This window comes from Nannobrachium achirus, assembly GCF_963921795.1.
Source record: "Nannobrachium achirus genome assembly, chromosome: 14".
In the NCBI taxonomy this organism is placed as follows: Eukaryota; Metazoa; Chordata; class Actinopteri; order Myctophiformes; family Myctophidae; genus Nannobrachium; species Nannobrachium achirus.
Genome location: NC_137821.1, coordinates 31,316,499 through 31,341,619, shown reverse-complemented (window position 1 = coordinate 31,341,619; position 25,121 = coordinate 31,316,499). Strand labels below are relative to the sequence as shown.

The window sequence follows — 25,121 nt, the reverse complement described above, 5'->3', positions numbered from 1 at the left end:
GTGCAAGTCTTTAACCTCAGCTCCTTTTGGTTACATTTCCCTCATATATAAAAATGTCCATTCCCACATTTTTGACAGCAAATTTGTATTTAGGTTCAGTCAGTCTTCTGAAATGTTTTAGTCAACTATCAGATTTTAGTCCACTAAATCCACAATTGATTTTGTCGAATGCACTGTCCGATTTAATACAGGGGTAGGCTGCGGCTCATGGCACAACCCTGAAACAGTGGTAAATCACCCAACAACCCACTCCCTCTCATGGTAAATGGCTTGCGTATAAAATAAGAACTGTTTGGAATATGAAGATAGTTGTAACAAAAACAATTAAATATCCTCTTTGCAGAAATCTTTGCATTATACCATAATAACTGTAGTACAGGGGTAAGCATAAGCAACCTTAGGCAAAGGTGCCAACACACTAATATAAATTCAAATTAAACATATTTTTTAAAGTCCCTCGACTGCAAATTACATCCTGCATGTCATTTTACATTCATACAGAGGTTCTATGGGGCTGTTAAGTATGACATCATTTTGCAGGCAGAGGAGAATTTCTGCCCCCAGTTTCCGTGAATCTTTTTACTATTTTTACTATTTACAATTTTTTCTTCTCTTTGTTGTTGAAATGAAAGTGTTAGAATTATACTTTAGTCGTTATTTTTTGTCTCGGATCTGTTGAAATAGCGAGGGACAAAAAATGCTCTGGGGGCAGAGTTCTCCTCTGCCTACAAAATGATGTCACGGCTTAAAAGCCCCTATAAAAATATTCAATTTTGACGTGTCATAAGTAAACTAAATGCTGATATGGCACACTGACTACCAAGAAAACATGCTCCTCGGTTGCCGGCTGTAGTGTGTTGGGTCAGCACGGATCCTCAACTTAACTTCCCCAGACATCTGACACCAGACACACGGGTAACACCAGAGGACCTTACAGCAGTCATCACAGAATGAACCCTGGGTGAAGAAGGGAAGGTAGAGAAGAGTATTAGTAGAGAGAGTGAGAGAGAGGGACAGGGAGAGAGAGAGAGAGATTATCAAATAGAGAACCATTTCAGTTGAAAACCCATTGGGAACCGAAAGCAACCGTTATGAGGAACCACAGTTTACTAACAGTCAGTGCCGGCTGTAGTGTGTTGGGTCAGCGCGGATCCTCAACTTAACTTCCCGAGACATCTGACACCAGACACACGGGTAACACCAGAGGACCTTACAGCAGTCATCACAGAATGAACCCTGGGTGAAGAAGGGAAGGTAGAGAAGAGTATTAGTAGAGAGAGTGAGAGAGAGATTATCAAATAGAGAACCATTTCAGTTGAAAACCCATTGGAAACCGAAAGCGTTATGAGGAACCAGTGAGTTTACTAACAGTCAGGAGGGACACTCCGTCCAGATTTAAATCACTTAAGCAGCACGCATTTGTATTTGGTGGTGTTTGTTCTACTCCCATGATACTCCAGAGCAATTTAAGCATGAAACAGATTCTGAGATCGCAAATCCCCCAAAGAGCAAAGCCTAAACACACACACACAGTTAATGAATGAAGATAAAAAAATTGTAAAATGGTGCATTTATATAGCGCTTTTATCCAAAGCGCTTTACAGAGATTGTGCATTACATTCACCCATTCACGCACACATTCATACACCGGTGGCGGAGGAAACCATGCAAGGCACCAACCTGCTCACCGGAGGCAATGTGGGGTTCAGAGTCTTGCCCAAGGACCCTTCGACATTAACTCAGGGGGAGCCCGGATTCGAACTGGGAACCCTTCGGGAACCCTTTGTGCTCTAATAACGGTTTCTCTACCCCTGAGCTATGCCGTTCATGTCTAAGATGATCATAGACATGAACACACATGATTGAACATTCTGGGCCATGTTGTTTTTAGAACTGATTTTAAGAAGCTTTTACTTAAAGTCCAAAATAAATGGTCTTGACCCCCAGTATATTACGGACCTGATGTCTCCCTAATACACCCTGCACCCTGCCTCAGAGGAGGCCCTAGAAGACGCGTCTAGTTACAAAGGGTGATCAGGCTTTTGCCCTACCTCTCACCTGTAAAACATTTTGCCTTAATGTATGAAATATATTTTATAATTTGCAGAAACATTAGCTGTTGTTCATCTTGTGTGAACATATGCAACTGATGGTTGGTCACTTTAATCATATTAATTAAGGGATTATGAATAAATGCTATTTTGGCATCTTTAACAGGTTGTTGTGTGAGCTCCAATAACTCGGTAAACTCGGGCTTGGCCAGTCAACGAGTTAAGGGATTATGTCACGGCTGAATTATGAATAAATGCTGTTATGGCATCTTTAACAGGTTGTTGTGTGAGCTCCCAATTGGGCTAAGGTGAATGTCTGCCCCTAAATGTCCACCATACGAAACCAACACAGTACTCCCATGAATGCCACAATACATGCTTAAAGTGTAAGACCCTGAATGTGGACTTCCCACTGTCCAGATTAAGATGAGACATGTATTGATCCACTGGGGAAATTCTGTCACCGAAGGCATTCATTTAGGCCTAGAATTATTGAATGCTTTAAGGGAGGGGTCGTTTTTTATTGAGGGGTGTTACTGGAGAAAATGTATAAGCCCCTTTATAAAATGCCATGACCCTCCCTCTCAATTGGGGGAAAAATCAATGACCCTCCCCAAGCATTAAAATAAAAAAGATTGACCCTCCCCTACAACATGATATTTACAACAGTAAAATTATGCCTAAAACCTAAACTTGGGTGAGCATTGCGAATTTTATTTTCTTTCTTTCTTTTTTTTACTGTAAATAATTAGGATTTTTTTTTAGGGTTCAAAACGGGTGCGGGCGGCAGCAGCAATGAACAATAATGAATAGGCTAATATGATGCATTGAGATCCCAGCTGCACTTCATCCCAAAAACACATTTCCAAATATAAACTAACACACCCTCCAAACTAAAGTAACATACAGTGAGTAGCCTACTGCTGCTAGTGTAAAAGTCAACGTGGACATCACAAAAAAGGTGAGAAGTTCTCACAGGTTGAGAACAGGTTATTTGACATCTAGGTTACAGATAAAACAATTGACACATGTGCACAACAAAGAGAAGGCTTGTAACAGCTGCCATTCATTTTGTGCTGTTGATTGCCTGTGATCAAATCTACACAGCTCTCCATTGTTTTAGGAAAATACATTGTAGTATAAACACAGCCACTTTAGTTAATTCACTAACTGCAGTGACTGTGGGGCATTTCTAGGGATGGCACCTATAATAATAGTATTATTGAAAGGAACGCTGTAGTAAAATATATATAGGCCTATAAAAACCTGGACTATTTTGTAATTCAAAATCGCATGACCCTCCCTGACACTCAAATTAAAATAGCATCACCCTCCCCGAGATTAAAATCAAAATAGCATGACCCTCCCCTAAAATCCTCCTTGGGAGGGGGGGTCATTATTAATGACCCCTCCCTAACCAGTGAAAAATAGCAGATATACAAGCTCACAGCACGGCACCGAGTGCCGCGCTGCAAGCTTGTAGATCTGCTATTTTTGAAAAAGTCGTGAAAATGTGTGCAAATCTTTGAATATATGTATTTTCAAAGCGAACGTTTGTAACTCAAATTTTGCTTCTGGGGGGTCCCTGGAACTAGATATTTTGAGATGGGGGTCCGTGGCCAAATACATATCATTTTGGGGGTCCTTCACATGAAAAGGTTTGAGAACCACTGACAGTCTCTCAAGAACAGACTAACTGAGCTCCAGTTAAGTGAAAAGGACAGTTTTCTTTGACGGTGGCTAGCCAGATTGCTGACATAGAAACATAGGTTTTTCAAAAAACCTTAGAAGGATTCAAAAGACACTTATAGAATCGGGTCAAAATTCAAATTTTTACGATTTTTCAAAAATAGTTAAAGCATAAAATAATGATACACAATAATGTGTACCCGTTCTAAATGGGTTAATTCAAGGGGTCTTACGTGGATGCCGTATCGCTCTCTGATAGAGCCACGGAGGATGCAAGACACTGCCATGCAGGACACAGAATCCAGTAGTGGCATGAGGCAGCACCAGCCGTGGTCACTGGCTGTCTTGCACTGCATGCAGGGGAAACACCAGTAGCCCCAACAACCTGGGGGGAGAAGGGGAAGAAAGCGAGGTGGTCTGTGATTAACAAAGGCTTCTTGTACGATGAGATCACAGAATGATTTTTGTACCGCTCTTTCACATGGCACCTGCCGGTCTAGCCGTGGGCATCGAGATCTGGCAAATAAGAGCACCAAATTTGGTGTGTGTGTGTGTGTGTGTGTGTGTGTGTGTGTGTGTGTGTGTGTGTGTGTGTGTGTGTGTGTGTGTGTGTGTGTGTGTGTGTGTTTGTGTGTGTGTGTGTGTGTGTGTGTGTGTATTATAAAGAATGGCTAGACAGACAAAAATACTTTAAATGCAGTCCATTTACCATACAATAGTAATCATAAAAAGAATATGAATGTGTTTTTCCCCCAGTGGACATTTTTCATATATTTGCTTCTAGTCTGCCGTTTTAGTCTTGTCTCAAATATATATATATATGTTTTTCAACACATCTGATTATTTGCAACACATTTGCTACACTATTGATACTGTACCAGCCATGCCTCCTTCTACGTATCCCCTTGTTTCTGCATAGTGGACGGACACACACATGATCTACTGGTAGATAGATAGATAAATAGATAGCTAGATACCTTTATTATCCCAAGGGGGAAAATCTATTGCCCGGAGGCAGCACAGCAGTTAGATTATTTACAAAGTTACAGAGAACTATGAAAATAAAATAAAATTGTACAGTGTAAAAAAGCAAGGGACAGCAAAAAAAGAGAAAGAAGAATATATAGTATATAAAGTGTCCAAACAGTCAACGCTCAGCAATACTTAAAAAGCAAATATCAATACTTAAAGCACAACTTATCAATACAGTGCCAAACAAAGGTTAGCCTGGCTGGGCCATCCCACATACTGCGTTCGCTCACTCATTCCTTCCCTAGTACTGCAGGGAAGCAATGACGAACGCAGTGAACGCAGTATGTGGGATGGCCCCGCCAGGCTAAATAAAAGTGTCCGTAACAGTCAATGCTAGTCAGTGCTACAAGTATATCACCATTATGTCAAACACAAGCAAAATACACACTACTACTAACACAACCCAATAGTGCAGAGCCAAACAAAAAGTGTCCAGTGGTCAAAGCAAAAGATCTAAATAAAACAAGAAAGGGTGACAGAGCAAGGCGAGGCGCCCATGAAAACCCTCCCTGGAAATGTCCTTAGAGGTCAGAGTCAGTATGACTATAGTTCCAGTTAAATTATTTCAACATGAGGTTGATCTCTCTTTTTGTAATCAGTTTCCTCCCATGATCAATGACTGGAAGGCAGAATAGAAACATTTCACAACTTTTCACAAAGAGCAAATTAGTTAAATATGTAGTGCTGATAATTGGGGATTATTATTACACTGATGTTTATTATTTGTTTAGTGTAGGCCTACAGAAAATGGTGCATTTAGCCCCTATCTGAGACTCTTATGATCATCTATTTTGTAACTGCAATTCAATGGCCATATACCTTTAGGTTTACAATAAAAGTACAGTAACAAAATGGCAGTGGTGGAAAAAGTACTCACATTTTGTACTTAAGTAAAAGTATCAATACTGCACTGTAGATGTACTCCGTTACAAGTAAATGTCCAGAATTCAAAATGTACTTGAGTAGTATGAAAGTATTGGCATCAAAATGTACTTAAAGTACCAAAAGTAAAGTAAAAGTACTAAATGTTTGAAAATAGCAGATCTACAAGCTCACAACACGTTGCATCGCGACGCGTTGCGAGCTTGTAGATCAGCTATTTTCAAATAGCCAAGGTATAAAATAGGGCTAAAGTGGTTTATGTATATGTTTTTTAATATTATAATTTATACCTGCAAAGTAACTAGTAACTAAAGTTTTCAAATAAATGTAGTGGAGTAAAAGTACAATATTTGAATTCCAGATGTAGTGGAGTAGAAGTAATAGTATTGGAAATTGGAAATACTCAAGTAAAGTACAAATACCTCAAAATTGTACTTAAGTACAGTACTTAAGTAAATGTACTTAGTTACTTTACACCACTGCAAAATGGTACATAGATGACTCACAGGTTTCCATATCCGAGCAGCAGTCACAAATGTCAGTGTTCCATGTTGCTGGCAACTGTTGGGTGGTGGTGGTAACCTGCTGCTGAACAATGATGGTTGGTGGCTGCTGCTGGACGATATAGGCTGGGGGCTGTTGCTGGTAGCTATAGGCTGGGGGCTGCTGCTGAACGGTGATGGTGGTGGCCATATCTGTCTATAAGACCTGGACATGGAGATGAAGAAAAAACAGAGAGATGGAGAAGAAATTCTTACTATCGGTAGAGAGATGGAGAAGGAATTCTTACTATCGGTAGAGAGATGGAGAAGGAATTCTTACTATCGGTAGGCTTATGTGTTGTGTATTTTCTGCATATGATTAAGTCCTGGTCCATATTCTATCCAGTCTTTAAAAACATCCTACTGTAGAGAGACAGACAGACAGACAGAGAGCTTTCTTAGGTCAGTTTCTTCAAGAATCACTGCATTGTAAATTGGTATTCACGGCTACAATGTATATGCTTTATTATTATAAATATGCTGTATTTCAACTTTGAAATTACGCTATAAATCAAGTGTGGGGTCACTGGCATAAAAAGGTTTTTGATCATCCCTGTTGTAGGCTATAGACTGTAAATCCTGTATGATAAAATGTCTACAGGTGATTTCTTATACCCCACACACATTCCTCTCAACTTGAGTAGGCTAGTGTGTTTGCCTGCCCATCCTATGTGGTCGGGCAAGGGGCCCATCTTGAGTCTTAATCCTCCATGGGAGAATCAAATGTTTTTTTATTTGAGTCCAGGAGAGAGTCATACACATTTTAGTCAATAAAATAGTCTGGTTTTTATTTTTACTGTAATGTTTTCACTGCAGCTTTTTGGAATTCCGCTATTATTTCTCTTTGCTTGTCAGATCAGACCAATGATTAGCGACTCAAGGAATTTGAGGAAATAGTTTTAGAATGTTGCAAAAAAAGAAACTCAGCAGGGCAGGGCTTCCTTCCAAAAACTGTATTTATAGACCACATGTCATGGGTTACGTGAATGTCACATGTTGAAGTGTTTCAAAATTAACCTGAGCAGATAAGAAATCTCAGTACAATTTGTAAGGATGCTTAAGGGTGCGGTCACTTTGATCCTGATTTGATTCTCAAATCAAATGTGCGGCACTGTGTGCACAATATTTCACATCGATCGGGCCAACAGTGCCGGAGATTAGCTGTTCAGAGACGGACGGCGGACAGACACACAAAAATAAAAACATACTAAGAAGTCAATACAGAAAAACGGTAAACAATTGTGTATACCTATACAACTAGCCTGCACTATACAGAAAAAAACAAGGACACAAGGTTACAGTGATCTCACCGTATATCTCGTCCCAGAGCATAGTGTTTATTACAATCAGTGCAATGTGAAGGAAAGCCCACCCACCAATAAATATCTAACTGGCACAGACACAATATGGTAACGCTAGTCTGGTGAACTTACCGCAGTCTGCAAGATAAATGTAGTGAGTAAAACACCAGGTAAAACACCAAGTCCAAACAGAGTAAAAACACCAGGCCTGTCTTTCAAATGGGGTTCTGGTACAAGTAGCTTTGTACCAGGACCATTTCAAGCCTATACCTGCTGTACATAGAACCCAAGCATCTCTGTTATTATTGACCCTCCCTTTTTGAAAAAGGTGGGCATAGCTATTATATGTCACAGAAGATGTACTTCCATTTTCAAGATGTTACACAAAGGTTTCCTCTGTAAATAAACTAAAGATGTAATACAATGATTACGTACATACAGTAGATAAAGGAAATGTATTATGTAATTCAATAAACTAAATATAGTTAGTAGTATTATATATTATATCCTTTTAGCCCAAATGTCTGACTGTACCCCATGCTGTGTACAATGTTCAATAACATTTCTATTTATAGACTATAGCAAGCTAACACATTCTTTGTCTTACCTTTTATGGTGACTTTAATTGTTTCTGCGCAATAAACAATAAAACAATAGTGGAAAATAGGTCCCTAAATCTGTCCAATCGCTATTTCTTCAACCTAGACTAGAGCAAGTGACCTGAAAAAGAGCTTCTATATCTTACAACCAAGGGATGGATCATCTCTCTCTCTCTCTCTCTCTCTCTCTCTCTCTCTCTCTCTCTCTCTCTTCCTCTACACACAGCTGATTCATATCACAAGTTATCACCGTGCAGAGAATAATGAAACCACAAAGATGAAGGAATCATGGGACACAGGAAACGTGTGGATACTGCAAGCCAGCCCATAAAGGTCACTGCAATCCAACTGTAGTTAGGCTACTTTTAAAATAATCCAAATTGCAAATAATAATGATCTGAAGACAATATTGATTTAAATAAGACTATGTTTCCAATGGACTTGTATGGACTTTCTTTGCCAACATATCTTCTTGTTTTCAAAATGATTTGTGTCACATTTAATTTGACACTTGAATGCATACATTATGGGTTACCCTTAATGTTAACAGAGCAGAGGGGAGACGGTAGACAGAGAACCTGTCTTTACATGTCTTCAATGCTATTATGCATTTACGAGTGACGACTTTGAAGATCTCGACATTTTCAACTAAAGAATGAATAATTCTCCAGGTTAGTATTAATCTAAATATGTCTTGCAAGACGCCAGATGGAAGAAGCATAATTCCCCAAAATGAATAGCCTAATATACACACCTATTGCACTTGTTCCTTATGATCATCAAACATTTGAGTCTTTCCAGCAGTGGAAGTCATTAGCCGAGTGGCCTGCTCAGCTAGACAGGAAAACCTCCATGTTTTTAAGGCATTCAATAAACACTTAAAATCATGACTTAATTGTGCAAAATACAACTGTGCAAACTGCTATAAAGTGCAAATACCTTGTGCAAATATCTTGTGCATACTACTTCACTCAGGTCATAATATTAATGTGCCAAAAATAACAGAGGAGCACAGTAACTCAGCCTAAAGTTGGCAGTCTCTAAGCAATAATTAATCTTTGTAAGATTACTAGAAGGTCGGCCGGCTACGCCGGCCTCCCCTCTAGGTCGCCGCGTTGCATCTATAGGAGTAGATATTCGGCGAAAACAAACCCCTGAGGTACAGGGTGGCTTTGATCAGATTCTATTGCAATTGGGCAGTTTATGTATCACGATAGAGGCCACGATCATATATATATATATGGCCTTCGGGCCGCAAAAGTCTAGAGTTCAGGCCGCTGCGCGGCCCTCACCGCCATGTTGCGGCAGCGTGGTGTGTAATGGTCAAATATGGGTCAAAAAAAAAAGTTTTGAAAAAAAAAATGTTTGAGAAAAAAAAAGTTTTTTGGAAAAAAAAGTTTTTTGGAAAAAAAAAAGTTTTTTGAAAAAAAAAAGTTTTTAGAAAAAAAAGTTTTTTGGAAAAAAAAGTTTTTAGAAAAAAAAGTTTTTAGAAAAAAAAAAGTTTTTTGGAAAAAAACGTTTTTTGGAAAAAAAAGTTTTTAGAAAAAAAAAAGTTTTTTGAAAAAAAAATGTTGGAAAAAAAATGTTGAAAAAAAAATGTATTGGTGATTGACGTGATGTATACGGACGTTACTGCGATTGAGGTGAAAGAAAAGTGGAAAGTTGTGAGCTAACTATTAGCTATTTTTGTGTGTGTGTGTGTGTGTGTGTGTGTGTGTGTGTGTGTGTGTGTGTTCTGGCTACGCCCCCCTCGGTTGAAATTGGATCCCATAGCTGGGAATACGAGCCAATGGACGGCGGTCACCGGTCACCATGGCAACGGGGGGCCAATGATAGAGTTATGGGCGGTATTATTCCCTATAGAGTGAGTTCTACCGACATCTGCTCTCCCTACCTATGAGTTGAAGTGGATGTGAAGTGGGCGTGAATGGGCTTGGAAGTGGGATGCGGCTCTTAGAGGAATGTATATGTCACGGTTTTTTTGCGTCTCAGAGAATTAGAGAAACGGAGCGCTTGCCGTGCCGCACAGGGCGGAACAAGCGGTCGCCACAACAACGTCCTCCAGGCGGAGCCACTCGATTGTCCACGACATTGCAAGCGGCGCGAAGGCCAGCGGACCTTGGTCCTGCTCTTCGCCCCCGAGCGCCGCAGGCGCGAGTGGCCGCGAAGAGCGGGCCAGGGCCGCGCGGCCGGCGGAGCGCCGCGCGAGTTACGAAGCCGTGGTGAATGCAATCGTTATATTTATAGCCCACGATAAACGCCCTGTCCAAGTGACTACAATGGAGCTAATGGCTAAGCTAGGCTAGGCTAGGCTAGGCTAGGCTAGGCTAGTAAATAAAGAAAGAGAGTCGCAAACGAGTGACGTCAGCGCCTTCACTATTGAATGGCTGCGTCGCCATCTGGTGGTGATTAGTGTGTGGTGAACTACAAAACGAGCGCTCTTACCACAGTCTCCCTGAGTTACCCAGTTACCCTGTAACATATATATAAGATGCGCTGAACACGTTTGTAGTAGACACTAAAGATACCTGACCACTCGCCCTGCTGCCATTGTAAATAAGAATCTGTTCTTAATCACTTTCCTGAGATCTAAGATTGTTGTATTTATTGGTGGCCATATTGAAAGTTCTGTTGCCTTAATGGAACCTAGGTCATTAAAAAGCTTCCAAATCACTTTAAAGCTCCTACGTCTGGCTTTGTGTGTATGTTTGAGTGTCTGTATGAGCATGGAACTCCATGAGAAGATAGGCATGTTGTGTCATGTTTGATACCATGTGAAGTGTTTGATCTTACTTGGTAGAAATACCTACAGAACATTTTCTCTTATATCAAAATGATGGGGAAATCAAAGACTTACAGCCCCAGCAAAGTGATATAGTCCAGAACTAGCTCTGGTTCATATTAGAAGGAGTTCTCATTAACACTATGTCAGTAATGATCCGGTGCGCTTGGAAACGCTGCGCACATCTTGACTGTTGTAAAAAATACATTTTTCAGTTTCGCTACTCACCAAAACAAAGACGGCTTTTGGGAGTTTAAAGCCTATACTTTCCTTAGTGGGAACACCCCCCACCTCACGTCTAAAATACACTTTTTGGACAGAAAAGAAAATATTTCACTGGAAGGTGAAATGGAATGGAAATGGTCAATAGAAATGGTCTATTTCTATTGACAAGATCTGTAGGAGCGTCTTGGAGTAGTTAAAATTTCCCAGCCATTGCTTTTAGCGACTGGCGACCATCTTGTTAAATGGAGGAATTCTGCCTAGCCCAAGTTCAATAAGGGTGGTATGAAGGTCATCTGTGCCAAATGTCATCCTTGCATCATCAACTGAACTATCATGTCAATTTCCTGCCAATCACTGTCTAGGCCTACTTCTGGACTAGAATGCACTCAGGAACACACACACACACACACACACGCACGCACGCACGCACGCACGCACGCAGGCAGGCAGGCAGGCAGGCACTCACTCACTCACCACCTGCTTCTAATGATATCAACGCACTTAATGCGAAATATTCACGTGCTTTCAGACTCTTCAATGCAGAAAGTATCCAGGATACTTGGATATCCAGTATCCAATAACTCACCAATGCAGAGATATTAGTAGTAAATGTCGACATCTAGTGGTCAACCTCAGAGGAGCGCAAAAATAAAACCTGAGGGGACTTCACCTTTTCTACCCTGGAAATAAAAGTAATTTCCAGTCCAACACTACCACCTAGTGATACATTTGAAATTCACATTTAAGGCCTAATCTTAATTTTCTTAATGTTCTGGAATGGTTGGATAAACTTTGAAAAAGAAAATAGACAACGCACATCGACTGGTGGGTGCTGGGCTAAAAAAAATACTATGAAAAATGGATGGAGCCCGCACACCAGATAAGGTACAAAAAGTCTTTCTTTATTTGGACAACGTTTCGATCTATTCAGATCTTCATCAGGTCATGATCATACACAAACAGATCTGTGGTTTTATCAGGAAATGGCCTGTGTCAGTCACTCCCACTTGTGTCAACTCAGGTGTGACACATCTCCCCTGAGTGCGCTGGCAATAGGTCTGCCATATCACAGATATATATATACATTCATTTTATTTTATTAGTCAGCCCGTGGATAAACTTTGAGACATGGGTATTCTTAGGCCCTACAGTACATAATTTAATTAATTCTATCCCAGCAAGCACGGTCAGGACCTGGACCGATCAGTGACGTCTCGATTGGGGCCAGATCAAGTCAAACCATGACTAGTCACATCTGGCCTAGAATATCACCTGATTTCAACCAACATAAATCCTGTCCACATAAACGGACGTCCTGGATTAATCAGAGAGCGTCCGATCGAGGCCAGATAAATATCATAACTAGTCAGATATGTCCCAGAATATAACCTTACATACTCTTATTTCAACTAACATTACAAACAATAACAATAATCCTATAGTCCATATGACGTCCTGGTAATGACGTCAAGATCATCCCCATATGGACTGTGATCTGGCCTAGTTCTGAACGTCACCGGAGTCACTGGAGGACGTTATCATAACGTCATCATGACGTCATTTGGCTTGCAGGGATTATACGTGTGTAACGGAGGTAATCCGAACCTCCCCACCCGGCTTTGAACCTGGGTCTCCCGCGTGAAAGTCCAATATCTTAACCATCACTTCCAAAGGGATATCCCTATGGAACGAGAGCAGATACTAGACTTTTGAGGCTTCAGGCTGGGGCTGCGACTCTCTCCTCCACACGTGTCCCACATCCTACGAAAACAATACTCGCTACTCCCTAGTTTGTGCTCAGTCTCAGGAGGCCTGGGAACTATACTACTTTGTCTTACACAAGGTGAAGCTGAGTGTCTCCCCAGATAGCAAAATATGAGTGAATCAATGTTGAAATGATATGGCAGAAATATTGATTCCATGTTGAAACCTAACATTCAAATGATACAGAAAGCGCTAGTTGTGTATAATAAAAATATAAAAACAATCAAATTGTTATCTAAATAATAGATATAAAGCTCTACAAATGTGAATATTGATTGAAATGTATAACTTAATATTATGCATAGAAAAGAACATAATTCATATATCAATTTAACTGACCCATTTCAACCCCGGTGGAATACTGAATTTAAATAAATCAGCATTCAGCATTGAAATGGACAAAAAGTGGACTTATTCAATCAACACTACTGCTCTAATGGCATACAGTCCTCTATCCACTGATTTTGAAGTTTTATTGTTTTCATTTGTACACTGTGAGAGTTATTTAGAACCCCTAAAGGAACCCACTTTAGGGATTAAGCAATCCCTGGAATCAACTTTGAGAACCACTGATCTGGTTTAATTTAAACCAGGGTTGTCAAACTTATTGAGTGAGGGCCGCATTGGACGGAAGGTGACTTGACGAGGGCCGCGTCCAATAGCGGACGCACATTGTGCTCGCTGCTCGTGCACGTTTACTTACACAGCTGTAATTCATAATTACAATGTGTTTTTTATTTTTTTACATTGTGTTTATTATTAAGAAGAATAACTACTTTAAAGGGGCTACACCATGCATAATAAAACATATATTTTATATAATTATTTGCCCATATTACATTTTTTAACAGGTTTAAGCCTAAACAACCACGCAGATATTCAATTTTCATGTTCTGTCTGTCTGTCATTCCAAGCCTTTTCAGCTGCAATACCAAAATGTCCTTTTTGGCAAAGAGGCGCTATTGAGGGAGTTTGTCTGTCAATCCCCACCATCCTCAGACTGATGTCCCCATGATTACATAAGCATTGGGAGAACTATAAACAGGCCCGCTCAGACACGCCCATTCAGAAAACCCCTGAAATGAAGGTGAAAGACTGAGGCTGCGTGTCTGAAATCAGTGACTCGTTCCCTACTCCCTACATGGGGATCCAGATGTAGTGGACTATAGTAGTGACACTACTCGGGTTGCCATCTACTTGCGTCATCGCTGTCGCACAGTTCAAACGCCAGCGCTCAGACAGCTGGCTGAGCAATTAATTAACTCCCCAATGATTGTGGATTGTAAACAACATACCAACATTATGCAGTGTTATTATGAGAGAAAATACGCCTACATAATTATGAGGTTTGTATTTAGTGCAATTCAATAAAATAATGTTATATAAATGAGCTTTGTATTAATTCATGTATAAATGAATGAATGAATGAATGACTAGGTTAATAAAAATATGCTCGTGCCACAATTCATTTGTCATATACACCTACAGTATGTGATAAAAATAAGTTCTTCTCGCAAATCAATTAAATATTATTATCATGATTATCAATAAATACATTAATATGTTTGTACGCCATGCGCTGTTGTAATACAAATGAATAAAATGTTGCACTTCGTTGCCTCCTGCCTCAGAAAAGTGCCTGCAGTGTGCGGGTGCGACTATACCTACAAACCATACCATATTTTCCCAGCATCCAAAACTTTGCCTCTGAGAACCTTGAGATGGACAGCAATCAAACACAGTCACTCTACAGAAAATGTAAACTTTTAATTCAACTCTAATTAAACAATTTGTGCTTGTGTAACTGAAATGACAACTGTAGCCTACTAACATTAGACAATACGTTTTGAGTGCCAAATGCTAAATAGTATAAACATGACAGTATAGAATAAGAACTGTTTGGAATATGAAGATAGTTGTAACAAAAACAATTACATATATACTCTTTACAAATGTTTGGCATTATCTAACAGGGGTTTTCAAAGTGGGTGGTGACAGGGCACCCTGGCCTGGGGTGCCACGGCGGCGGTCTAGGGGTGCTGCGAGATAATATTTGGAATTTTTTCGGACACTTAGAAATATATTTAGTATAATTTTAAACTTGAAGAACAAAGTTATTTTCAGTCAGTTGTAACCAAAATGGCTATTATCTCAACATTTCCCTCACAACATAATCGCTAAAATATGCCATAAATATGTAGGTGATGGGAGTGAGAATTATGATTATAATGTAGGGGTGCCTCGGATGAAAAAATATATTTATAGGGGTGCTCTGAGCCAAAAAAAAAAAAAAAAAAAAAAAAACGTTTGGGAACCCCTGATCTAACAACTGTTTACATTCAATAGTGAAATGTATGGCCTTCAGTCACTTTATAGAAGTCAGTATGGCCACCTGGGAGAGAAATGCTGCCCAACCCCTGTCTTAGCCTCTCACAACTTGTGTGGTGACTACGGTGTTGGCTGTTTGCCCAGCGCGCTGCCTGAACTTGACTTCCCGAGACATCTGACACCAGGCACACGGGTAACAGCAGAGGAGCTTCCAGCAGTCATCACAGAATGAACCCTGGGTGAAGAAGGGAAGGAAGGATCAGTGTACAAACCGGTTTGACAAAACGTACACGGACCAGGAAGAGATGAGTGGGGAGAGAGAGAGAGAGAGAGAGAGAGAGAGAGAGAGAGAGAGAGAGAGAGAGAGAGAGAGAGAGAGAATCAAATAGAGAACCGGCCATTTCAGTTTAAAAACCACATTGACATTTCCGTCACTGGTAACTGAAAACATAACCACAGTTTCCCAACAGTCAGGAGAGACACTCTCATCCAGACTGTAATAACTAATCACAAGCTTTTATCTAACCTTCAAAGTCCAAAATCGAATGAATTAATAGCTTGGGAAACTCGGGCCTGGCACGCAAAGACAACAGGAATAACTCGGGACACTCGGGCTTGGGCTGTCAATGAGTTAAGGGATTATATCACAGCTGACTTATGAATAGATCCTGTCACAAGCGTAATTTGAAAGGGTTTTTGGGTTTTAAAAACCCAAGGGCCCCCCCTAGTGGCGAAAATAAAATGTGTTTTTAATAGGCCAAATAAAAAAATGCGCCCATATCTACATAAATTCATACTAGGATATTATATATATTTTGTAATTTCCAATATATTAGGGGTCCCAGGGCCCTACTTTCCTAATCTGTGGATTAATCATTGTAATTTGCGCTTAAATCGCACAAAGACAACAGACCCGGGCCCCTTTGATCAGGGCCCCCTTGATCTGAAAACCCATGGCGAATAAGGTCTAATTTCGCCACTGGATCCTGTCATGGCATCTTTAACAGGTTGTTGTGTGAACTCCAAAGGGGCTATGGTGAATGTCAGCCCCTAAATGTCCACCATACCAAACCAATACACAGCCCACTCCCATTGCGTGCATATGAATGCCACAATAGATGCATACATTTTAATACCATGACTGTGGACCTCCCACTGTCCACATTAAGATAAGACATTTATTGATCCCACTGGGGAAATTCTGTCACCAAAGACATTCATTCATTCAAGGGGTAGAGGGTCTTACTGGGATGCCGTATCGCTCTCTGATGGATCCACGGAGGATGCAAGACACTGCCATGCAGGATATACCATCCAGTACAGGCATGAGGCAGCACCAGCCGTGGTCACCGGCTGTCTTGCACTGCATGCAGGGGAAACACCAGTAGCCGAAACAACCTGGAGGGAGGGGAGAAGAGGGAGAGAGCAACGTGGTTGTTGATTAACAAAGGCTTCTTGTATGATGAGATCACAGAATGATTTTTGTGTCACCTCTTTTTCACATGTGTAACAAGACAGAGTCACATAGCACTCCTATTATACAGTAAGACAACGCCACTCTCAATTACAGGGTGAGAGACCCGGGGTAAGTGTTCAGTTTGAGTGAACAATGAAAAGCTGGCTTCAATGTAAAAAATCACTTTATTCACATAATGGAGAAAAAGTACAAAGTATTGACATTTAAGTATTAAGTATTGACATTTAAGTATTTCACAACGATATCCCACATATATTGTTTAGAGCAACCTTAGATAACAGGGAAAACAGGCTTGGTTGGTCACTGGGATAGGTTACTCAGTGTTTTCTTGGCCCACCACATTAAACACTGCAAACTTAAAAACACTCAGAGCCAAGTGTATTTGGCATTAAAAAGGATCACTGCAAATACACTTCAAAGATAAAAACCCATGAACAGCACAGCAAACAGTGGCAATAAAACATTAAGTGCCAATCGCAGTGTAACCATTAACCAAGAATGTCCCTGTCTTTAGGGCGGCAGCCAAAACAACCCATCAATGACCAAGTCAGAGACTGTGGTTTAAAGTTAGTTTTAACCCACTAGGGCGATTGTAGTGATGCGCGGAAGCAGGGATTGAACCCGGGACTCCCACTCGCCAGTCCAACGCACAACCAGTCGTGCTAATCGGGCTAAGCCCGATTAGCAGGGCTGTTGTCGCTGGTTCATGGCTGGTACTAACTGTGGGGGCTACAATCACCCCCCTGATCTTTGGAGTGCGCCCTCGCGCTTCTCACTTCCCGCCGCGGACCGCCGCACACGGCGTGGACCTGTCCCTCACGCGAGGATACAACACTCCTCATCCTGCCGACAACGCCAGATTGTAGTGATGCGCGGAAGCAGGGATTGAACCCGGGACTCCCACTCGCCAGTCCAACGCACAACCAGTCGTGCTAATAGGGCTGAGCCCGATTAGCAGGGCTGTTGTCGCTGGTTCATGGCTGGTACTAACTGTGGGGGCTACAAATGGCACCTGCCGGTCTAGCCGTGGGAATACAATGGCAAATTCTGGATACTTGTGAAGAAACTCCTACACCTGAGCAAATCAGCGTTGTTAGGCATGCACGAGTATGGGCAGTTGTTGATGGGCATTTCTTGTTACAGTAGATGTCATGGTTTATTGTCATGTTGTAAATGTAATAGGACAGTGTTTGTTGCAACAAGTATACGAATAAGAAAGGACATAGTACTAACATGAAATGATATCCAGAATGACAGTAAGTCAGTATGTAGTATGAACATAAACAGTGAAGCAGTAATTAGGAGCATTGTGTGAGGTAGGCAAAATATTGGGCAACAGCAACATTAAAAAATCCTTGTCAGTCCTTGTCCCTTTTATGGGCATATTGGTTGGATCGGAAAGGTTTTGTACAACTGTAAAAAGTAGAAGTCTTTTGCAAATGTTTTTGGGCATTGCGTGTCCTAATCCAGCGATGTGTTGTAACGGCAGGGCCAGACCCCATGGGTCTTGGCTTCAAGATATAAAAAAAAAGAAGAAAAAAAAAAAAGTTTTTTGAGTACTTCCTTCTTTCAGTTGAAATAATAAAATAATGTTTACAGTTTGTAGATTAGATGCCTGTAGTTTCTGGGGGTAGTTTCCGGGGGCATGTAGAGTATTTATAGCAACATAGAAAGCAAATTGACATCCTGTGCTCTCCCACGATGACTAAAAGCAGAACAGAAACATTTCACAACTTTCTTTTTCAAAGTAATGAAAGAGCAAATTAGTTCAATAGGTAGTGCTGATCATTGGGGACCATTATTATACAGATATTTATGTATTTCTGCCTACAGTAAATGGTGCATTTAGCCCCTTTATCTGAAACTCTTTACTCTTATGATCATCTGTTTTGTTACTGCAATTCAATGGCCACATACCTTTAAGGGTACAATAAAAGTACAATTGTTTTTGTTGCAATTAGCTGTCTTGAGTTCAATTTACATATTACTGGACTATATAAAGTGATATCAATTTTTTAATTCTTTGAACAATTCTTGAGAAATCTATTTGGATTCATTTGTGTTACCAGTTAGTGAAAGCCCATGGACGAATAGTCTGGTGGGGCACATATCCCATAGCCTGAGGGACAATAGCTCTGCTGTGAAAATAATGTCATAAAAAGTACATTATGTTAGATGTCAAATTGAGTTCCTTGGCCTGCTGGAAGCTTGCACAGCAAATATGATGCTGATGGGCCCAGTCGTTTTCCGAGATTAGCTGAACCTACAGTAAACGGTTCATAGATGACTTACAGGTTTCCATATCCGAGCAGCAGTCACACACATCAGTGCTCCATGTTGTTGAGAACTGTTGGGTGGTGGTGGTGGTAACCATGACGTTTGGTTGCTGCTGGACAATGTAGGTTGGCGGCTGTTGCTGGACGTTATAGGCTGGGGGCTGCTGCTGAATAGTGATGGTGGCCATGTCTGTCTGTAAGACCAGGACATGGAGATGAAGAAAAAACAAAGAGATGGAGAATGCTAACTATCGGTATGTCAGTGTTATGTATTTTCTACATCTAAGTGCCCTTCAATCCAGTCTTTGAAAATCACACACGTGTGAAGTGAGCGGTGCAAACACAACGCACATCTTAAAATAAAGCTTTTGATTGGTCTGTGTTTTTGGCTAACACGTGATGTCATGGACTTCATGGACAGACCGGCTTTTGATTGGTCCGTATGAATCTTTTGGCTAAAAAGAAGCGTTTGATTGGTCCGTGTTTTTGGCTAACACCAGACCCCTAAAGAGAGAGAGCTATGACACTTACGTCGACTCCCATTGTAAGCGGGGAAAGCTAGCTTAGCCTAACTTACTGGAGCCGGTTCTCATTCTTAGCGAGCCTTTGCTGCTCTTCAGCCCCATCCGCCCCCATTATAACCGAGGCATTTTCACTCGCTGGTAAGTAGACTAAATCACGTCTTTTCCCCCCTTTTAATAATGTTGTCTACCTTGGAGAGGCCCGTGAATGCGTTAAAAGGGGGGAAAAGACGTGATTTAGTGTACTTACCAGCGAGTGAAAATGCCTCGGTTATAATGGGGGCGGACAGGGCTGAAGAACAGCAGAGGCTTGCTAAGAATGCATGCGACGCCACTTTCGGTCTGCGGCGAGATCAAAGTGTGACGCCACTCTCCTCTAAACCACACTGGCTAACAAGTGACGTCAAGGACAGAAAGGCTTTTGATTGGTCCATGCACATTTCTTTGGCTAACACAAAGTGGAATATCATCCTACTGTAGATAGACAGACAGACAGACAGACAGACAGACAGACAGACAGACAGACAGAGAGAGAGAGAGCTTGCTCCAGCCAGTTTCTTCAGAAACACCTATATACAGTGTACTTCTTATTGTGTAATAATTGTTTTAGAGACATAAATCATAACCAGCCATACAGTCCCCTATGTTCCCATGTATGGAGATCTCTGTATCTGTCTGCCCTTGTCCCTTTTATCCTTGATGTCATCAGTATATAGGCTATATTGGTTGGATCAGCGGTTCTTTAAGCCCACCACCCCACCTTATGAGTTTGCCAGAACTGGAGGTTTGATTGTGAGGTCATGTGATCAGTGACCTCATGAAGATGTACCCTTTGGCTTGCAGAGAATGGCTGGAGGTGAGGCTCCATCATGCAGCCAGGCACAGGAATGTAGATAACAGTTCTACTCCCAGATGTTACTCAACAACCAGCATTTATCATATAATTTACCCACTTCAGCTTCATTTACAAATGTGTAGAGAAACACTTTTCCATAGCTTTTAAACTAAATTGATAAGACACAAAATCAGCAGGAATCACTGCATTGTAAATGCATTTTCAAATAAATATTCTTATTCGAGGCTACCAATGTACTGTATGCTTTATAATCGCAAAAGACATTCCCTCATAAAATGGGGTCCTGGCATAAAAAGGTATTTGATCATCCCTGCTGTAGGTTATAGACTGGAAATCCTGAATGATAAAATGTCTACAGGTGATTTCTTACACCCTACACATTCCTCTCAACTTGAGTAGGCTAGTGTGTTTACATGCCCACCCTAGGTGGGCAAGGGGCCCAGGGACTTTCTTGAGTCTTAATCCATCCCTGGTAGAGCCAAATGTTTTTCAGGGCAGGGTCATACAAATTTTAATCAATAAAATAGTCAGGTTTTTGTTTTTACTGTAATGTTTTCACTTCAGCTTTTTGGAATTCCGCTATTATTTCTCTTCTCTTCCTACCAGCAAGACGTATTTAGCCAAGTGAGTAACGCAGGAGCACTCATACTGAACGTTGAAGAGAAAGGGGAAGTCTCGCTTTTGCGAACGCCCATCATTTCGACCGGAGGGTTAGCGACTCACTCCACGGAGGTTAAGGTTAGTGTGAGGGTTAGAGTCGGGTGTCGAAAAGATGACATGTAGTAACAGCGACACGCTCCCGAAGAGAAAGAAACGCTGCGGTCTACAGGGCAGAGCTTCCTTCCAATAACATATTGCGGTATTTATAGACCACATGGTGCATTTCATATGTTGTGAAGTGTTTTAACATATGAAGGGTGCAGACTCTGCACCAAACTTTGATTTGATTCTGAAAAAACAGCCTGCTGGTGGCACTATAATAGGCCAATGTGAAAAGGGTGGCATTTATTCCTCTGCCTTGTGGGAATGTGCATGCAAGTTTTCACGGCAATCGATTCGTGATTTGAGGCATTTTGTTCAAAACGGACCACTCCTGCAAACTTTGGAAGCCAATCTTAGCCAATCAGGACGGAATATGAAAGATCTGGCAGATCCATCTTAATCACATGACTATATAGATACTATGTACAGATTTGCATACATGATGTTTGGACAAAATATTTGAGTAATATATTATTATTATTTGTTTTATAAAACTTGCCCCTCCTGGTGGTACAGGCCGAACTGAAAAAGTTGGAGCAGAGGTTCTCTGGCATCCAGGGAGTGTGTGTGGCACTGCGTGCACAATTTCACATCGATCGTTTACAGACCGACGGCGGACGGACGGACAGACGGACAGGGGGAATAAATAGTATACAATAGGTTATACACTATCCTGCACTATGCAAAAAATCACACGTGCAATCATGCATATCTCCTTGTATGGGCAGTTCTGTCCGGCAGTTATCTCCATACATGGAGTTCCGTGCTCATACAGACACTCATACATACACATAAAGCCAGAAGTAGGAGCAGTTAGCACCGCTCAAAAACTATGACACAAGGTTACAGGGATCACCATATCCCTCCCCAGAACAAATAAAGTGTTCACTACAATCAGTGCAATGTCAATCAAACAGTGTCCATTTCAATCAGTGCAATGCCCATTCTCTATTACTGTTAGTGACAGTGTATGTATTACACAATTATGTACTTCTGTTTTCAAGATGTTAAAGGGATGTTCCACTTTCAAAAAAACTTTTGGTCATTTTATCGTCTAATCAGGCTTTTATGAACACCCTGAACAGATTTTAATTTGCTGCATTCAATATTTAGATATTTGATGTAAATGTTATCTGGCCCTCCAGGCTCAGGGCCTCTCCCCATACACACCCATTGTAACTTCAAACTTCATTTTAACCATGATCGATTCATTAAAAACACCCATTATTCTTTCTGGTGACTCATAATACCATCCTAATACGTGAGCAGGCAGTGTTTTTTCAATAACATTTTTCATTTATTTTCAATAAAATATTATTGTATTTAATGTTTTCCATTTTCCCAAAGAATTATTAAAAATGAAAGAAAAAGGTTATTGAAAAAACACGCCCTGCTCACGTATTAGGAGGGTATTATGAGTCACCAGAAAAAATGATGGGTGTTTTTAATGAATCTATCATGGTTAAAATGGAGTTTGAAGTTACAATGGGTGTGTATGTGGAGAGGTCCTGGAGGAGGAGGGCCAGATAACATTTATATCAAATATCTAAATATTGAATGAAGCAAATTAAAATCTGTTAAGGGTGTTCATAAAAGCCCGATTAGACGATAAAATGACCAAAAGTTTTTTTGAAAGTGGAATATCCCTTTAAGCAAAGGTTTCCTCTGTAAATAACCTAAAGATGTAATACCATGATTACATACAGTACATACAGTAGATTCTAAGGAAAAGTATTATGAAATTCATGTTGCTATATATATATATATATTAGGGGTGTAACGATATAGTAACTGTATCGAAATATCGTTTTTAACTTAAAAAATCGAAGTATACCGATATGAAAACAGCTAAAATCGAATCGAATCGTTTTATTTTGTATCGTATCGAATCGGCAGTGCAAAGAATCGATTGTATCGATACTAACTACTTGGGCATTGTATTTACCATTTTTAAGAAGAAAATTTTAAAAGGAGGGGTTTAATTACTTTTCCTTTCCATAGCTACACTGGTCTATTGATAAATGTGTGTAATCTCTGGGTTCATGTCAAGGTGCAGGTTTGTCAATATACAATGTCCATCAGATAATCACTGTGTTTACTTATTTATATCCATAATAATACATGTTTCCCTTAAAAACCTGCACTATCCACACCTTTCACACAGATTTAATGTCTTTGCTAAATAGTTACTATATCGATTTTAAATCATTGAATCGAATCGTATCGTATCACCATGAATGAACCAATATCATCCATGTATCGTATCGTCAACCATGTATCGTGATATGTATCGAATCGCTATTAAAATGTATTTTTACACTCCTAATATATATATATATATATAGCTAAAGTATTTCCTGGATTGAATGGGTTAACGTTAGGCTACATACTATTGACATGGAAATCCTAACTTAAGTTATGGACAAAAAGTCTAGGTGGAATGGAAACTCTCAAAGGTTCAGCTAACCTTGACTCAGATAGGATGTTAAATGGTAATAGAAAGATTTATTTACAGCGCTGTAACTGTCACACAACATACACATACGTCCTACACCAACAAAGCACAAAGATAGTATAATTGGCTAAAGCAAAACAATAACACTTTCTTCTCTACTGAGCTTGTTAGAGACAAAAACATACTCTCCATTGCACAGCCATAAAACAAAGGGGAGAGTGGTGGACCTCCCAACCTATACAGTATACTCCCTACATTATAGGCTTATCAGCAGCTGTGTTAGCCTAAATGCCTGACTGTACCTCATACTGTTTACATTTCTGTCTTATAAAGTATTGAATATTCAATCAACATTTCCATTTAGAACACATTGTTTGTCTTACCTTTTATTGTGACTTTAATTGTTTCTGCACAATAATCAACAAAACAATTGTGAAAAGAATAGGTCCCTAAGTCCGACTGCTATTGCTTCTACCCAAGAGCAAATGAAATGACTCTCTCTCTCTCTCTCTCTCTCTCTCTCTCTCTCTCTCTCTCTCTCTCTCTCTCTCTCTCTCTCTCTCTCTCTCTCTCTCTGATGCATCCTGTCTCCACTGCCTTCCCTGATGCTACATGTGCTACACAGAGAAATGAAACAGAAAATGAAAAGGAACAAAACAGAAGGGCGCTGTTTTTCCATTGACGATGGCTAGCCAGATTGCCTCTGCCTAAACACCACACCAGATGATGTTGAAACATGATGTTGATGATGTTGATTTTGATGATGTTGCCAGTGAAATGAAAAAGAGTTGCTATATCTTACCAGGAGATGGATCATAGGCTATGACTCTCTCTGTCTGTCTGTCTGTCTGTCTGTCTGTCTGTCTGTCTGTCTGTCTGTCTGTCTCTGTCTCTGTGTGTGTGTGTGTGTGTGTGTGTGTGTGTGTGTGTGTGTGTGTGTGTGTGTGTGTGCGTGTGCGTGTGCGTGTGCGTGTGCGTGTGCGTGTGTGTGTGTGTGTGTGTGTGTGTCTCTCTCTCTCTCTCTCTCTCTCTCTCTCTCTCTCTCTCTCTCTCTCATATGTAGCCTCTGTCTCCACTGCCTTCTCTGATGCTGCACAGAGAAATAAAACTGAAACTGAAAAGGAACGAAACAGAGAGGGCGCTGTTTTTCCCTTTTCTTTGACTATGGCTAGCCAGATTGCCTCTGCCTAAACACCACACCAGATGATGTTGAAACACCAAATATTGCATTAGGAGCACTGAACTACTCAAATCAGATCATGTTGGTTATCATAGATAACAGGGGGAAAAAACAATCATGACAAGGATGACAAGGTCTGCTTTGTGCTTTTTGTTAAATGTCTTGACCCTTGAGTATATTGATGGCTCAAAATTAGCCTTCTCCATTGGTCAAGAGCTTTGGCAGTATACGGTCATGCTCTTTGGCCTCTGCAAGGCCCCAGCTTTAAGGATTGATGGTCAACATCCACAGGGCACATCGGGCAGCTGACTGAGGTGTTCGAAGACATTCACAAGGCAGGTCTCTGTCTCCACCCAGGGAAGTGCCATGACTCCGTTACACAGTTGAATTCATCGCTTT

General features: G+C 40.7%; 2 protein-coding genes across 3 annotated transcripts; both read right to left on the bottom strand.

Annotated features, from left to right (window-relative positions):
- Positions 1 to 370: 370 nt before the first annotated feature.
- LOC308298464 (cornifelin homolog B-like) lies at positions 371 to 8,240 on the bottom strand. Of its 2 annotated transcripts, XR_013962718.1 has the most exons (6): positions 8,105 to 8,240; positions 6,161 to 6,362; positions 3,974 to 4,125; positions 1,115 to 1,236; positions 743 to 957; positions 455 to 514 (listed from the first exon to the last, which is right to left on the bottom strand). XR_013962718.1 is itself a non-coding variant. In XM_080742068.1 (5 exons), exons 2-4 carry the CDS (start codon positions 6,345 to 6,347, stop codon positions 1,117 to 1,119), a joined length of 459 nt encoding a protein of 152 aa, XP_080598194.1. In that variant the 5' UTR covers positions 6,348 to 6,362; positions 8,105 to 8,240; the 3' UTR covers positions 371 to 957; positions 1,115 to 1,116. The 2 variants fall into 2 exon arrangements, 1 of the variants encoding a protein (XP_080598194.1); XM_080742068.1 differs by having other exon boundaries at positions 371 to 957.
- A 6,508-nt stretch (positions 8,241 to 14,748) lies between these two features.
- ponzr1 (plac8 onzin related protein 1) lies at positions 14,749 to 24,015 on the bottom strand. Its single transcript, XM_080742067.1, has 4 exons — positions 23,926 to 24,015; positions 18,965 to 19,142; positions 16,442 to 16,593; positions 14,749 to 15,430 (listed from the first exon to the last, which is right to left on the bottom strand). Exons 2-4 carry the CDS (start codon positions 19,134 to 19,136, stop codon positions 15,290 to 15,292), a joined length of 465 nt encoding a protein of 154 aa, XP_080598193.1. The 5' UTR covers positions 19,137 to 19,142; positions 23,926 to 24,015; the 3' UTR covers positions 14,749 to 15,289.
- Between the last annotated feature and the right edge of the window lie 1,106 nt (positions 24,016 to 25,121).